The following is a 16,098-nucleotide window of genomic DNA, read 5'->3' as shown; positions in this document are numbered from 1 at the left end:
TGAAAGGAAAAGAGAGAGAGAGAGAGAGAGAGAGAGAGAGAGAGAGAGAGAGAGAGAGAGAGAGAGAGAGAGAGAGAGAGAGATGGAGTAACATATACGAGTATTGTAACTCCACTAGTGTTGCCTGCTAGTTGTTGATGCTTGGCAACTGTTGACTTCCATGCTTGTTCATGTCTAAGTGTATATGTGTTTGTGTATGTATGTGTGTGTTTTAGTGTAATGTATACGTATGTACGTATGTATGTATGTATGTATGTATGCATCTTGTTTGCTGTACGACACTTTGGCTGCTGCAATGCATTCGGCCTTGACGGAGTCGTGGATCTGACAGTTATTCTGTGCTTGTGACAGTGTAGTTCTTTTTCTTCTTCTTCTTCTTCGCCGTCGTCGTCGTGAAGGAAGAAAAGGAGGAGGAGGAGGAGGAGGAGGAGGAAAGAGAAGGAAAGAAAGAACAAGTAAGTCTACTCTGTTCCCCTTCGTTACCTTGTTCATGTTCTTCATTATCATCCATTTCTCTGAGAATATTCTTTCTTTCCATTCTATTTCTTCTGCATTGTAATTATTATTTTCTCCTTCTTCTTCTTCTCCATATTCTTATTCCTCTTCATATAAGCGATTTCATCTGAGAGAGAGAGAGAGAGAGAGAGAGAGAGAGAGAGAGAGAGAGAGAGAGAGAGAGAGAGAGAGAGAGAGAGGTAGTAGGAAAAAAATGACACTGAAAAGGAACAACCCTATCAATAGTTTTAAAAGTTATTTTTATTTTCTGAGGAATTCCATCATATAAAACTTTTACAACTTTATTATTATTATTATTATTATTATTATTATTATTATTTTCGGCAGAAAAACGAAGCAGCGATAACGACGGAGCTCAAAGTAGCCACGTCATTACCATCGCACATCTGGCAGCAGCAGCGGCGCTTCCTGAGATGATGGCCCAATGTTGCCAGATAGGTAATAACGATCATTAGCCTCCGATATCTCGGTTGATTAAATGGGGAATGTTTAAATTCGGATAAACTCTAAAGAAATGATCTCTCTCTCTCGTAGCCTATACGTACTGAACGGACAATATTTTTTATATTATTCACGTCGTCTCTCTCTCTCTCTCTCTCTCTCTCTCTCTCTCTCTCTCTCGTTTATATTAGAAAGCTGTTAATCAGCTCAGTGGTCTGTTTAACTAAGGTATACTTTTTTTTAACTATATAGAAACTTTCTTCTAAAATTTCCGTCATATATCTCTCTCTCGTTCGTTAATATGTTAAATATAAAAACTTCTGGTAGAATTCAAGTAATCTCTGTCTCTCTCTTTCGTTTATAAGGTAATATTTTTTTAGAATCACGTCATCTCTCTCTCTCTTTCTCTCTCTCTCTCTCTCTCTCTCTCTCTCTCTCTCATCTATATTCTAAATCTAATTTTTTTTTTTAGCAATGATTTCATATGCTACTTGAGGGCAACGCCTCCCACTAAAAAAAAAAGTACTGTAACACTTTTACAATTTCCAGCTACTCAAAGACCTTATATTAAGGGAATTTTTGAAACATGCACTTGTGTAGTCCATTAATATTACTGGACTCCATAAATCAGTAATTCCTCTTAACCAGAATTATGCTCGGATTTCAGTTTCACATCTAAAGTCTGTCGTGCAGAATGGAGAGAGAGAGAGAATATAGAATTGAGGCCTAAACCAAGCGCTGTGACCTATGACGTCATTCAACGCTGAAAGGGAAATTAACAGCAAGGAGGTCTGAAATGTGTGGCAGGAGGAAAATGTCGCAGTTGACTATGAAACAATTGTTAAGAGAGGCTGGAAAGTCAGATGGAAGAAAGAGTATGAACAGAGGTACAGAAAGGTGTTGTAGCTAGGGGCCGAAGGGAGGCTGCAAAGACCCTTAAGTAATGCCTTCAGTGCACCACGTGAGGTGCACTGAAGGTATAAGAGGTGCAAAATAATGATCAGGTGGACATGTACTGCACGTTGGCTGCAGGGTTGTAGGTGGTGGCGGACCAAAGCTCGGACAGGAAGGCAGGCCCCTGTCGGTGGCTATGTGGTCAGGGCACCGAACCGGCTGATCCAGCTGGAGAGGAGGGCCTCGGCACACGCACTGGCGGTGGCTTCCTGCATGGGCGTCGCTTCAGGCCACGATCGTCAGGAGATATCTGGCCCCGCCTGACGGAGGAAGGGGGCCTATGACATCTATATGGATGTGTCCAAACCGTCTCCCCTGGCTGGGGAAGCTCGCCCACCCCCATCTCGCTCAGGCCGTCGCATCCTTCTGCATACCGTGCCAGACGAATTTCTCTGCCAACAGCTTGGCTGTCGTCCTGCCGGAGGGGTGGGACAGCCCGTGGATGACATCAAACACCAGATGGTGGCGGGAGGCAGGAACCAGGGGGCGGGGTTGGCGGTGCTTATGTCGCTCAGCAGTATTGGCCCCCCAGGGTCGAGGGGCATGTCCTTCCACTTGAGCGACGTGATGGCAGTGTGGTAGGCTGGAGTCTCTGGGTCGGCGGTCTGCTCCTGGGCGAGGTCCATGTAGTCAATCCCGAGCTATGCTGCATTGAGCTTGATCCTGGAGAGGGCGTCCGCTACAGGGTTCTTCCTGCCGGGGAGGTATTTAATTGTGCAGGTGAACTCCGCGATGGCCGCGAGATGCTGCTGCTGCCTGGAAGACCATGCATCCCCCTGCTTTGTGAAGGTGTGGACCAGCGGCTGGTGGTCCGTCCAGATTGTGAAGGGCGTACCTTCCGGGAGGAACTTGAAGTGACATACCGTGCAATACACTGCGCAGAGTTCCCTGTCGAAGGTGCTGTAGCGGGAGGTGATGGGCTGGGGGGCTCCGGCGACGTCCTGCTCCAGGACGGCCCCACAGGCAGGTGTTGCTGGCATCCGTTGTCAGCTGAAGGGGGGAGTTGGGGTCCTGGTGGGCCAAGGCAGTTGCCTCAGCTAGGGCGGCCTTCGTCAGGGAAAAGGCCTGTTGCTGGTCGGGTCCCCAAACTAAGGACGTCGGGTGGCCCTTCAGGATCTCTGTCAGTGGGGCCATGGTGTGCACGACCCTGGGGATGAACCTCCTGTAGTAGCTGAGCATCCCCAGGAATTCTTGTACGGCCTTGATGCAGGTAGGGGTGGGGAACCTGGCGACGGCTGCGACCTTCGATGCAAGTGGATGGATGCCCCCCGGGGATATCTCATGGCCCAGGAAGTCAACTCTTTCGACGCTGCAGGACCTTTTGGATGTGCCGCAGGTGTTCTGTGGGGGATCTGGAAAAAATTAGAATGTCATCTACATAACAGACGCAGAAGTTCAGGTCCCCCAGGATGCTGTCCATTAGTCTCTGGAAGGTTGCCCCCGCGTTCCTCAGGCTGAAGGTGGAGAAGGCAAAGATGTAGGACCCAAAGGGCGTGATGATGGCGGTTTTGGGGATGTCCTCTGGAGCAACTGGTATCTGAAAGTAGGACTCAGAAAGTCTAGTTTAGAAAATATTTTGGCCCTGTGAAAAGAGGCCGTGAGATCTTGCATGTTTGGAAGAGGGTAATGGTCTGGTTCAGTTGAGAGTTTGAGCCGTCTGTAGTTGCCGCAGGGTCTCCAGGAGCCATCCGGTTTCTGCACCATGCGGAGGGGAGAGGCCCACGGGATGGAGGCCTTCCTGCATATGCCCATCCGCTTCATCTCAGTGAAAGCGTCTTTGGCCTCCTGAAGGTGCTGAGGGGGGAGTCTCCGGAACTTTGCATGTGCTGGGGGGCCCTTTGTTTTGATGTGGTGATAGATTGGCCGCTGCCTGGTGACGGCGCTTATCTCCTCCTCCGTGCTTTCCTCTGGCTGGAGGGAGCTGATGGGGTGTGTGGGCGTGGATGCCCGCTTCGCTGCCCTTGTGGAGTCCGTCAGTTGCTGCATTGTCTTGAGTAGGTTCTCGAGTGGCATTGTATAGAGCTCGAGGATCTGGGTCTGGACCTCTGGGAGGAGCTGATGGAGGAGGATCTCCCTTGACAGGCTTATCTCCGACTGCCTGCCGCTGCTGTCTGTCTCGGGAATGGTGAGGAGGCCCTGGATCATGCCCCAAGTCTCCAGGATGTTCTGGTCATGTCGAGGGTTGTTCACGAGATCAAGGGCGCAGGCAGCCCTCTTTTGAGACCGGCAGGGAGCAGGTCTCAACGAGAGAGGCCTCCAGTTTTGGGTAGGTGACGGGATGTGCAACAGACACCCACGGGATGAGCTTCCTGTAGACTTCTTCTGGAAGGGCGTTGATCGCAGCATCTGCCTGCAGGACCTCGTCCATAAGTCCCGCCAGCCTGAACTGCCCCTCGACCCTGTAGAGCCATGATGACGGGTTGCTTTGTGTGAAGGGCGGCAGCTTTATGGCGAGGGCGGGCCTTGTTTGTTCTGTCAGGACGGGCAGCGTGCAGAGAGCGGTATTGGCGTGGAGGAGTGCGCGAGCCCAGGTGTGGGGAAGGGCGCAGGTGGGTCGTGCGCGATGGAGATGTCCGTGTCCGTGAAGTTCGCGTTTAACTGTATGTCGGAGGGAATGACCGCGTCCATACTCACTATTGCCCTCTTACTGGGAGTGGGTTACTCGCGTCAATATGCACTTGGGAGCGAGCCGTGTGTGTCTGCTAATGACGCTGGTGATCTGCCGACGAGAGTCAGCACGCCCGAACGCTTTGTTAAAGCACTATGTTTAGTCCGTTAGGGGCGGGGGTAGTTCATGGAGCCAAGACTAGGTCGCCGTATGAGTCCGCTAATGGCTCTGGGAACCACTCCAGGGTCACCACTATAAGAAGTGCAAAATAATGAGCAGGAGGACATGTACTGCTGGTTTATTCAGAACGCAGGCCGCTTATAAGGCGGCGTGCGGACGTCACACAGAGGAATACAATAGAATACAGTTGACCCGAGGTCAATTACTCTCGGTGTTAATTAATAACAGGTAAATACAAGTACCACAAAAGGTAAGTTAACAAGAAATGACACAACAATATTCTAACACGTGCAAAGAAAACAGGAGCAAATGAATTAGTAGTAGATACGTATTTACATAGATAAAATGTGGCTATTTTTGCTTGACCCAATCTTGTAGGTGTTTTAGAAAACGGGCGGTTCACAATAGAAAACCCGCTTAGTGGGGACTTTACAAGCCCACATCAATGTCATTAATGCAAATCAAAAACAAGAGTGGGCCAAGGACAGAACCCTGAGGAACTACGCTTTTCATATCTGCCCATTCTGATTCTTCACCATTTATTATGACTTTTCTATTAGTTAGCCAATCTTTGATACAGTCTGCTATTTCCCCTACAGTTCCTAAAGCTCTTACTTTAATCATTAGTTTCTTGTGTGGAACTTTGCCAAAGGCCTTTTGGAAATCTAAGTAGCATATATCTGTTGGTTTACTACTGTCGTAAATACCAAGCGTGTTATGAAAAAAATTCCAGGAGGTTTGATAAGCAGGATCTGTTTTGTCTGAAGCCGTGTTGACTGTTTAACGACAGGTTGTTTCTATCTACGTGATCCACAATTTGATCTGCAATTATGGTCTATAATTTCCTGACTCTTCTGTCCGAAATTTTTTGTAAACTGGTGTCCCATTACCTAGTTTCCATCCTTCTGGTGTCTTTCGTTGTTCTGCAGGTTTTCTGTAGAGTTTATATCGGGTGGCAAAGGGAAATATTGGCCAAAAATAGGTGGGTGAAGTGGGGGCAGATTTGTGGTGGGGAATGGGCCGGCAGCTGGCCTAGGAATGGCCGACTGGATTTGGGTGGCCCTAGGTGGCCAGGTGGTCCACCAGAGGACAACATTTTAAAAACGATAAAAATTGGTTAAAAATAGTTTATTGAAACCGGGGCTTTTTTTTTTTTTGGTGGGGAATGACTTGGTGGTGGGGCCAGGATATTCTGAGTTGATTGGGATGCGCCCAAGTGTCCAGGGGGCGCATCCAAATCAACTCGGAATATCCTGGATATTCCAATTTGAATGGGGGGCTTATTGCCAGTGGGGAATCAGTGCGGGAAGGGGCCAGCTAAGGTGCAACTCAATTTTGGTGTGCATAAGTTGGCAGGGGGCGGACCTGAGAAGGCCAAGTGTGAAACTGATAAAAAATCACCAAAAATCTGAGAACGGTTCTATTGGGGATCGGTTTGTGGCGTCGGGCGGACCATTTGGAGGGGCATCCCTGAGGCCGGGTGAGGATGTGGTGTGGCCCCTGAGGTGGGCTGGCAGGCGAAAAAGCACATAACTGGGAAAGGTGAGGTGGGGAATGCGATGGAGTGAAAACTGAAGAATAAAGAAAAAAAATTGAGTGGCCGGTCTGAAAAAAAAGGTGATCCTTTCTCTCTCTCACTCCCTCTCTCTTTTTCCCCTCTTTCCCTTTCCTTTCCCCCTTCCTTCCTTCTCTCCTTTTTCGCCACTGGCCCAAATTGGACCACTTGGCCCAATTCTGGCCTGAAGAGGCTCAATTCATGTTGCAAGGGCCAGGGTTGTCTCAAAGTTTCAGCTCCAGTGAGCAAAAACGACTAAAATGGGCAAGGAGGAAGAAAGGAAGGAAGGAAGGATGGGAGTAAGGAAAGGAAAGCCACAAAATACCAAAAATGGGCACATATTGGCCAAAGTATGGAAAAAAAGGCCCAACCTGACCTAACGTAACTTTAACCTAACCCTAACCTAAAGTAACATAACCTTAACCTGTCTTAACCTAACCCAAGCAAACTTTAACCAAACCTGAACCTAACTCTAGCCTAACTTCATCTAACCTAACCTAAGCATATCTAAAATAACTACCCCATGGCAAAATTCAGCACAAAAGGGCAAGAAGAAGAAATGACAAACAGAAACAGTCAGCAGCAGGAGCAGCATCATAAAACAGCCGAAATTCGGCAAAATCGGCCGCCGACCGACAACTCTCCAATCATCAGTTAAAATACCCTAACCTAACCTAATCTAGCCTAAATTATGCTAGGCTAACCAAACCTAAGCAAAATTCAGCAGAAAACGGCCAAAATCGACTGAAAAAAGTAGCTAGAATGAGCAACAGTGGCCTAAATTGGATAAAGAAATGGCCCAAAAGAGCAAAACTGGCTAAAAGCTAGCATAGCTTTACCTAACCTTCACTTTACCTAACCTAAACTACGCTAGGCTAACTTAACCCTAGCAAATGTCTGCTTCCTTCCCTTTCTCCAGTCTCCTCCATCCATCAATCTATTCCCTTCCTCCAATTCCTCAAATTCTCTCTGGTTCCTCCTCGTCTCATTGATCTCATCATGAGTAGTCAGGTTAAAGCTGATGTTAACACTGCTTCTCTAATCATTATTAGTGATGTTTCTTTCATTCTGTTTCCTGCTCTTAACTGCTCTTGTACTTCTCTCCTTCTCAGGTTGTCTCCTCATGAAGTCTTTTGCAAGAGAAAATATGGACGCACAAGCATAGGCTCTCTCTGTCCCTTAGCCTCCCAGTGTTGATATTGAGAAAACATGGCTTCCTCCTTAGAATCAGTTATTTCTCCAGAAGATTCAAGAGCTTTGAGACTGAGCCTCTTTGTGAGGAAGTATGGAAAGAAAGTGGTTCATTTCATATACACCTTCCACTTTCTCCATGGACAAAACAAGAACATCCGAGAAATTCTTATTGACAACCAAGTTTCACTTGGAAAGAAGGGTACCTTTAATGACCAGGAAATAAAAAATCTTACAGACAAGCCTTCGGAACATTTGGACATCACAGTAATGAACAAAATCTGCCAGGCTCTTTGGCTAAAAGGGGTAAGTGACCCTGGTCATAAACTCAGAGGATTATTAAAAAAAATCAAAGATGAGAGGAACTTTGTTAGCCATGAAGAACCCAATATGTCAGAACCAGATCTGGGAAGTAAACTGACACACATTCAAGCAATGCTTGAGGATGCTCTTGAGGAAACCAAGCATCTCTTTCCAGATCACAGTGCTGACATTGATAAGCTTAAAGCAGAGATCCAAGATGCTACTCCAAAGCTCCGAGAAAAGATCCGTGAGAAATATTATCCCTCAAACCCTCAGGATGTAGAAAGGCTTAAAGAAGAAATGAAAGAGTTTCGGAGTGAATTTTCTGACATGATACACAAATCCTCTGAAGCAGAACTCCTGGCTCTACATAAACGCCTCTGTCAGATTTTGCCCTATGACTGGCTCGCTCAGTATGGTACTACAGACCCAGGTAACATCATGGTCTGTTTACAAGTGGAGGATGATCAGGAGTTAAATGGAGGTCCCCAAGGCAATAAAAGTATCAGTGTAAATCAAAAGGAAATCCTCAACAAAGACAAAATGGGAAAAGACCCTGATGTTGTGATTATATCTGGTGATGCAGGGTCTGGAAAGACCACAATTCTTTGTTCCTATGCAGAGGGGTGGTGCAACAAGACAAATGATATACCAGAACTCTCTTCCTTTCCATTTGTAATCTCTATGATGTTCAGAAATGATGACCATGACAACTTTGATGACTACCTTAAAAGCTTAATTCCAAAAACTGTTGCTCTATTTCCTTTTGATCTTGTCAAAATGGTGGTCCTAGACTCAAAGTGTTTGGTCTTATGTGATGGCTATGATGAGGCCAATGAGAAATCTAGAAAGCTATTTAAAAAGTTTTTAGAACTTAATTCAAAGAACATGAAGTTTGTTGTCACAACACGTCCAGGGAATATAGAGGGACTTACACAAATTGTGAACAAAGCAAAACGTTCCAGAATCAACCTCAAAGTTTCAGGTCTTCAGGAAGAGGATATGAAATTGCTCATAGAAAAACTCACGGGCCACTTGGTGAAAGATGATATCACCCAACAGGAGCAAATGAAAAAAGAGCTGCTTCAGAAAATAGAAGAAATGAACACTGGCACTAGAGCCATCCTACAAACCCCACTGTATTTTAACCTGTTCATTCTCCTTTACATTGAGTGTCCAGATTTAAGGGATGAAATGAGCACCAGGACATCAGTCTACTTACAGCTGAGAGAGCACAAGATCAAGAGAATCTCCGGCAAGACAGGAATATCTGACGAATCACTGGAGGAATTTGATACACTGTACAAAAAATGGTCTCTGAAGCATTACATTGAGGGAAAATATGAATGGTCTGAGGAAGATGTGAAAAGGTTTAAAAAGGAGATTTGTAGTCCAGAGGTTTTGCAAAACTTTGATGCCATCATGTCATCTTATTTCTCCATAAAGAAAACAAAGAAGCATCTGCAGATTGTAAAGGTATATTGCCACAGACACAGAAGTGAGCAGGAGTTTGCAGTTGCAGGCAGTGTCTGTGATGACATCATCACATCAAATGGAAGGCCTCAAGGAGAAAGCATTGTTCGAGACGTGCTGCAATCGAAAGGGTTGTGGGATGGAAGTGATGTATTCCAGTTATTTTGGAAATTCAGTGAAGTCATTTCCTTCATACCAGGAATACTTTACGGTACTGAGAAAGATGTATTGTATGACATAATACATTATATTAATGAACTCTATCTGTCTTACGAACTCTTTGATGATGATGAATTTGTACATGATGATGAATTTGTACATGATGATGAATTTGTACATGATGGTATTTTGGATCCCTGTATTGAAACTAGATTGGACGATACAGTTTTGGAATCACTTGTTTCACAGGTGAGAAAAACTTCCCTGAAGGACCGAGTAAGATTCAGAGAAACCAAGAGTCTTTATGTCCTACCGTCCTTACTGCCTAAACTGAGGCCCAAATTGATGGAATTGAGATTTTTATTTTCAAATGTACCAAGAGATCTTTCACAGCTCAATCGAACACTGGAGGCTGCTGTCCATAACAAGATTCTTACAAAGATTTGGATCCATATACTTTTAAGTGAATACACGCAACTTAAAGGACAAGTTTTGCATCCAGTGGATTATTTAGGTAAGTAAGAACTTCAACCTTTGCTCCCTTATCTATAAAATATTAACACCTTCAGCCATAACTCAACCAACTTTAGCTTTTTAGTTATTATCTGCTTCTTTTTCTTCTTCTTCATCTTTGGTAGTGACCTCACGAGTTATTTGTGTAGAGCAACTCAAAAGAAGAAGAAGAAAAGGCACTGAAAGGAAAGTAGCACTGTCACTGAATTGCTTGTTTATTTTGATAAGAGAGCTTAAAGAGTTATGTAAATACATCAGCATGTGTGTGTTTATCTCTTGCTCACTATATATATATATATATATATATATATATATATATATATATATATATATATATATATATATATATATATATATATATATATATATATATATATATATATATATATATATATATATATATATATATATATATATATATATATATATATATATTGAGTTATATAACAATCGAAACAGCAACAGTTTAGTTATAATGCTTTTGTTCTATATTGCCAGTCATTATTATTTCAGTTGTTGTAGATAATATCATCTCAACAATTACTATCACTTGTTTCATCCCACAGAACTGGAGATTTACGTTGGCGGATACCAAGACTTTGAGAGCCTTCGTCCCTTTTCTCTTATGTCTTCAGCGAAGGAACTGAGATTAATATACCACATGGAAGATGCTCCTGCGGATCGTGCTGCCCAAGTCATAAACAGGATGGTTCCAACAGACATGGAAGAAGGAGGCACCACTGATTTAAAGATCGATTTTTGGGAAGGTGAGTCTTAGCATCGTCAAAAGTCAACCGTCACGGAAGTAACTGCTCTTCCTTTTCCTTCTTCTTCTTCCTCCCCCCTCCATTATGAGCAGAATGATAAGAAGAAGAAGCAGGAATAGCAGGAGAAGAAGAGGCTGCGAAATGATAGACTAAATATAATGGTGAATAATAGTATTGAAAGTAACCACATTTTTCTATTCTAACCTCCTGATTTCCTCTAAATTATAATAGTACAGTGATTCTCAGTCTATTTTAATAAATAGACATATATATGTACTATATATTTATATTTATATTTATATTTATATGTATATATTATAAAATCCATGTCAGAAGGTGAGTGAAAACCGGGCCTTTGAACAAGTACTCTTGTAGTTTATTCTGCATTTTCAAGTTCAGTGTGAACTTGACAACGTAGCATAAACTATGAAAGTACTTGTTAAAGTCTCAGTTTTCACTCACCTTCTGACGTGGGATTTTATAATATTCTCAAGCATGCATTCCTTCAAATGCTGCATTGGATATATATATATATATATATATATATATATATATATATATATATATATATATATATATATATATATATATATATATAATTTCATGATATTCTCTTGTAAAATGTACAAAGTATAATTTTTCCAGAATGTTATGATACGATTTGCAACTGTCGTATGAGTTTTCTTTAAGTGAAAGAGATATTATGTAGTGTATTCTGTGCATCAGTAATATTTATGTAAAAATATCTTTGTAATGTCAGATCTCACAAATATTAATAATTTAATAACATGATAGCGGGGTAGAGAAATTATACCTCATGTGACTGGGCGCCCAAGTGTAAGCTTTTGTTTTGTTTCAAACATTAAGTAATGTTGTCGTAGTCTTTGTCTGTTTATTGAACATGTCAATCATATGATTTTTTTATCGTGATGCTGGGCGCTTACAATTTCCTGTTAAAAGTCAAGTAGTCCAAATTCATGTTAAGACTCTTCGAGCCATGTGACTGTTGCATCATCTTTTGTCTTACAGGGATTAAGTATTGCACAAAACCACATGGTAATTGCATTGTATAGATCCTGGACGTGTCACGTATTGTCCTGATGGTATCCTGGTCTCAAAAGTTTTAGAATATTCTGTGGGTCTTGGTCCCAAAATGTTTTACATGATATCGTCCCATGAGGTCTTGCATATGGTTGGAAAGAAAAATCCTTTTCATTGTTGGTCACTCCATTTTGGTTTGTGAGATCTTACATTGAGCTTTGTAGCAGTGCTTGTATATATCGGTAGCAGCGCCTAGCTGGAAAAGCAGCTGCATTTGGGGTAATCTTGTGAAAGCTTTTCACAATCTTGTGTAAGGTAAAGTGAATTTTACAACTTTAACCTTGGTTAAAGTATATTTCAAGTTTGAAGATGTGTTATTTAAATTGATTTGTGTTTATTTCATTCGTACACTTTATTTCATTTTTACACTTTTCAGCTTTGTGTATTTTTGTATGTTCTTGTGTTTTCAAATTTTTTACTCAGAGTTTTCTTTTACATCTTAAGTATTTCTTAATGGTTTAACTTTTGCTTAATTAATTTTGTTTCATATATCAACATTTTGGTGATTTAATTTTGTTTCATGATTTTATTTAAGAATAAATTAAGATTGTGAATTCTGATTTCAAGCAATAGTAATTTTTCTTTCAAGTAAGCCTGTGAATTTTGACTTATTAATTTTGAAGCAAAAATTTATTTTTATACCTAAAGTTTTTACAGTAATGTTTCATTTATTAACCACCAGTGGTAGGAATAACTCTGTGAATAAGCCATACTGATAACTGTTTTGTTTGTGAATTTTGACTTATTAATTTTGAATCAAAAATTTATTTTTGTACCTAAAGTTTTTACAGAAGTGTTTCATTTATTAACCATCAGTGGTAGGAATAACTCTGCGAATAAGCCATACTGATAATTGTTTTGTTCCTTCAGTTTCGCTGAAGTGACTCTAATCGAGGAGATCATTACAGTTGTGCAGTAATAGAGTGATGACTTGTTACTTTAGTAAATTTCTTGTTTAAATATTCTGATACCTCACATGGTTGATAAGCTTTTCTAGGGATCACTGCTAACTTTAGAATATTCAGTTGTCTTTTTTGTTATGAGAATTCAGGTATCTGGCTGTAGTCGGGTAAGTTTTCAATTCTATGATTGGTAAGTGTAATAACTAGGCATTTGGGACACTTTTTGACAATATATATATATATATATATATATATATATATATATATATATATATATATATATATATATATATATATGTATAAAATATGTATATATATATATACATGTTACATATATTTATTTATATGTGTATATGTATATACATATGTATGTATACGTATGTATATATATATATATATATATATATATTTATATTTATATATATATATATATACATATATAAATATATATACATTATATATGTATGTATAATATATATATATATATATATATATATATATATATATATATATATATATATATATATATATATATGTATATATATATGTATATATATATATATAGATATATTTATATATGTGTATATATATACATATATATATATATATATATATATATATATATATATATATATATATATATATATATATAATATATATATATATACAAACATATATATACATTAAGCTAAAACATCCTTTAAAATCTAATTCGCTCTACCTCGGAAATAATATGTTTCATATAGGTTACCACGCGGCCATCAATGTGGTTTAATGCGCATCGCTGTAGTCCTGAGTTCTTGTCTTCCGTGGTTCGAACCCATGAGACGACGGACTTATTATCAACTTAAAAATTCCCCTTCACAGTAACACATATGAAACATATTACTTCCGAGGTAGAGTGAATTGGATTTTAAAGGACGTTTGTAGGATATATATATATATATATATATATATATATATATATATATATATATATATATATATATATATATATATATATATATATATATAATGTGTCTGTCTGTGTCTGAGTCTGCGTGTGTGTAAGCGTTGAGCAAGAGTGAGCGCAGGTCAAGTACAGTAGGTGTTAATATCCTGCCATTTTTGTCTTTCCTCAGAACGTGACATAAAGCTTCTACTCCAGTCGCTAACCGTTCGGCCCTTGAGGGAAATATATATTTTTGGGACTCGTGGAACTAAGGTCGATAATGTCGAAGAATTGAAGACACTCTGCATGGAGAAGGGATTGGGAGAATTACGCAGTAACCTATGGACTGATGAAGAAGACGAAGAAGAAAAGAAGAGAAAAAGGGAAGAAGAAGAAAGAAAAACAAGGAAAAGAAGGATAGAAGAAGAAAGCTCCACCTCCGGAGAGAGTGATGTGTCAGTGAAGGCTTGAAGACACATCACAGGAAGAAACGACCTGGTTGCTGTTTCTCATGAAAGTCTTTCTGTAAATTCCATCCCATGTGGGAAATTCCCCGCACAACAATCTTTTCAGATATTTTTGTCTGCTAACATATTTTCATATGATCTATTTCTTAATCTAGAATTATTCTTTATCATCTGTTGTCATAAGAAATGACTGATTTTACTCTTCTTGTGAATGACTTTCTGTCAGGTAACTGGCAGACGAGAACTATGCCATTGTATCTGTTATTCCTGTGAAATCCAAAATGTATTTGTATGTTTATGAGCTATGTAGAAATATGTACGTCTCTATTGCATGAAATTTAGGGCAAACGAACCGCATCTATTTGAGAATGGCACTCTTACGCTATTCTGTTTGATGTTGCTATGATACTGATGAAAAATTTCTTCGTTAACTAGCGAAGAAGCTAAAAGGGAAAGCTGGAGGGGAGTTTCGTGGTGAGTTGATGTAAAAATGCTGATGTCTGCATTATATTTGAGAATGTGTGTGTGTGTGTGTGTGCATAATTCCATGCCCTGTACGGGCATGACATCACCCAAGTTTGTACTCTCACACACCACCAGTTAATCCATTACGTTTAACAATTATGTTAGAATTCCAGAATATTATGCTTTTAATTCATTTTTGATAATGAACTTGAGAATTATAATTGAAGTTTTTTCATGTTAATGTGAACTTTGTCAGTCAATTCTCCATTCGTGGTAATTGTATAACTTAGTAATACCTGAATACAGCAGAATGAAACGAACAGCTTCTTGGTTCATTTTTTGGAGTTGACCTGTTATCTGGTGTCGTTTTGTGATATGTGTGTGTGTGTGTGTGTGTGTGTGTGTGTGTGTGTGTGGACTTAGAAAGGTCAATTGCCCTTATACTTTGAACCTTTTTATAACTTTGGTTTGTCTGAGTGCTTTTGAATTGTAAGCCCCTTTTTGAGTCATTCATATTCATTTATCTCTTATATAATTATCCATTTGATATGTTTAACCTTTAGTTATTAAACTGATTTAAGTTTAAATTCAGGAAGTGCTTTTCAATATCCTTCCATTTTATTTCATTTCTCCTGTGTTCCAGTTTTCAAGAATGGCGAATATAATTTGATCAGGCAAACTTTGTATTGTCTTCATATTTTAAAGTTACGCAAGTAACTTATTGAAACGAGGTGACATATAGCGAGTCCTCTAAGGTCTGAAATTCAACCTGTGAGTACTTTAAGATTTTGAGAGAGAGAGAGAGAGAGAGAGAGAGAGAGAGAGAGAGAGAGAGAGAGGCGAGCACCTCCCGGTCCCATCTCACAGCAACTTATGATCCGAGTCATGTCTATAGGGAGTGCTCAGCAAGCAGAAGTACTTAATTAGTGTGTCACCCTCCTTAGCACTGAACTGGGTTGAGAGATATACTCTCCCACAGTTTAGAAACCGCAAAGGGAGGTTGGTGGTGTTGTTACGTAAGTAAGGCTTTTAGCGATTTTTGACCAAGTAACAACATTTAAGAAGCACACAGTCCACTGAGTCCATACAATTCTTGAATTAAATTATGAAACAAAACCAATTCACAAAAACTTTAATTTATTAGGAATTTAAATTAATCAAGCAAAATTTAAGCTATCAAGAATTATTCAGGATTTGAACTGAAAATCTTAATAAATGAAAAATTAAATCAAGTATGCAATGTTAAATTACCAAGAAATATATAAAATGCTACGCAAATAAATGCTACATCACAAACATAAAAAAATGTGAAAATATGAAGAGAGTGCAATCACAAGAACACGCACAATTCCACAAAAGATTTATCAATAATAAGTAAAATTCAAAAGATTTATCAATAATAAGTAAAATTCATGTTACCTTACACAAACTTGTGAAAACCTCTATAAAATCCCTTTGCAGCTGTGCTGATTTCAAAAAACCCACTTTTTTACCAGGCGCCGTTACAAATTAGATAATTTTACTAAATTCAGATCTCAAAAGTTAATACTAATATCAGTGACCACAAATACA

At 39.9% G+C, this 16,098-nt stretch overlaps 2 protein-coding genes across 6 annotated transcripts in view; one reads left to right on the top strand and one right to left on the bottom strand.

The window, feature by feature from the left end:
• LOC136845687 (toll-like receptor 4) overlaps positions 1–16,098 on the bottom strand; it is a 285,261-nt gene that overhangs the window by 10,047 nt on the left and 259,116 nt on the right. The gene's annotated exons all lie outside the window — the stretch shown is intronic.
• On the top strand, positions 66–15,117 carry LOC136845686 (uncharacterized). 2 transcript variants are annotated; one of them, XM_067115832.1, is made up of 5 exons: positions 91–455; positions 844–954; positions 7,367–9,894; positions 10,460–10,660; positions 13,785–15,117. In XM_067115832.1, exons 3-5 carry the CDS (start codon positions 7,464–7,466, stop codon positions 14,063–14,065), a joined length of 2,913 nt encoding a protein of 970 aa, XP_066971933.1. In that variant the 5' UTR covers positions 91–455; positions 844–954; positions 7,367–7,463; the 3' UTR covers positions 14,066–15,117. The 2 variants fall into 2 exon arrangements, with proteins under 2 accessions (XP_066971932.1, XP_066971933.1); XM_067115831.1 differs by lacking the exon at positions 844–954 and having other exon boundaries at positions 66–455.

The sequence above is a fragment of the Macrobrachium rosenbergii genome, chromosome 14 (genome assembly GCF_040412425.1).
Source record: "Macrobrachium rosenbergii isolate ZJJX-2024 chromosome 14, ASM4041242v1, whole genome shotgun sequence".
NCBI lineage: Eukaryota > Metazoa > Arthropoda > Malacostraca > Decapoda > Palaemonidae > Macrobrachium > Macrobrachium rosenbergii.
Note: the sequence above shows the minus strand (reverse complement) of the source record. Positions and strands in the feature narration are given on the sequence as shown.

What these genes read in the sequence shown, in the direction of transcription:
- LOC136845686 (XM_067115831.1), top strand. Translation starts at nt 7,464, where the DNA reads ATGGCTTCCTCCTTAGAATCAGTTATTTCTCCAGAAGATTCAAGAGCT. An exon ending in GCATCCAGTGGATTATTTAG is followed by an intron (nt 9,895 to 10,459) that starts GTAAGTAAGAAC and finishes TTCATCCCACAG; the next exon opens with AACTGGAGATTTACGTTGGC. An exon ending in AAAGATCGATTTTTGGGAAG is followed by an intron (nt 10,661 to 13,784) that starts GTGAGTCTTAGC and finishes GTCTTTCCTCAG; the next exon opens with AACGTGACATAAAGCTTCTA.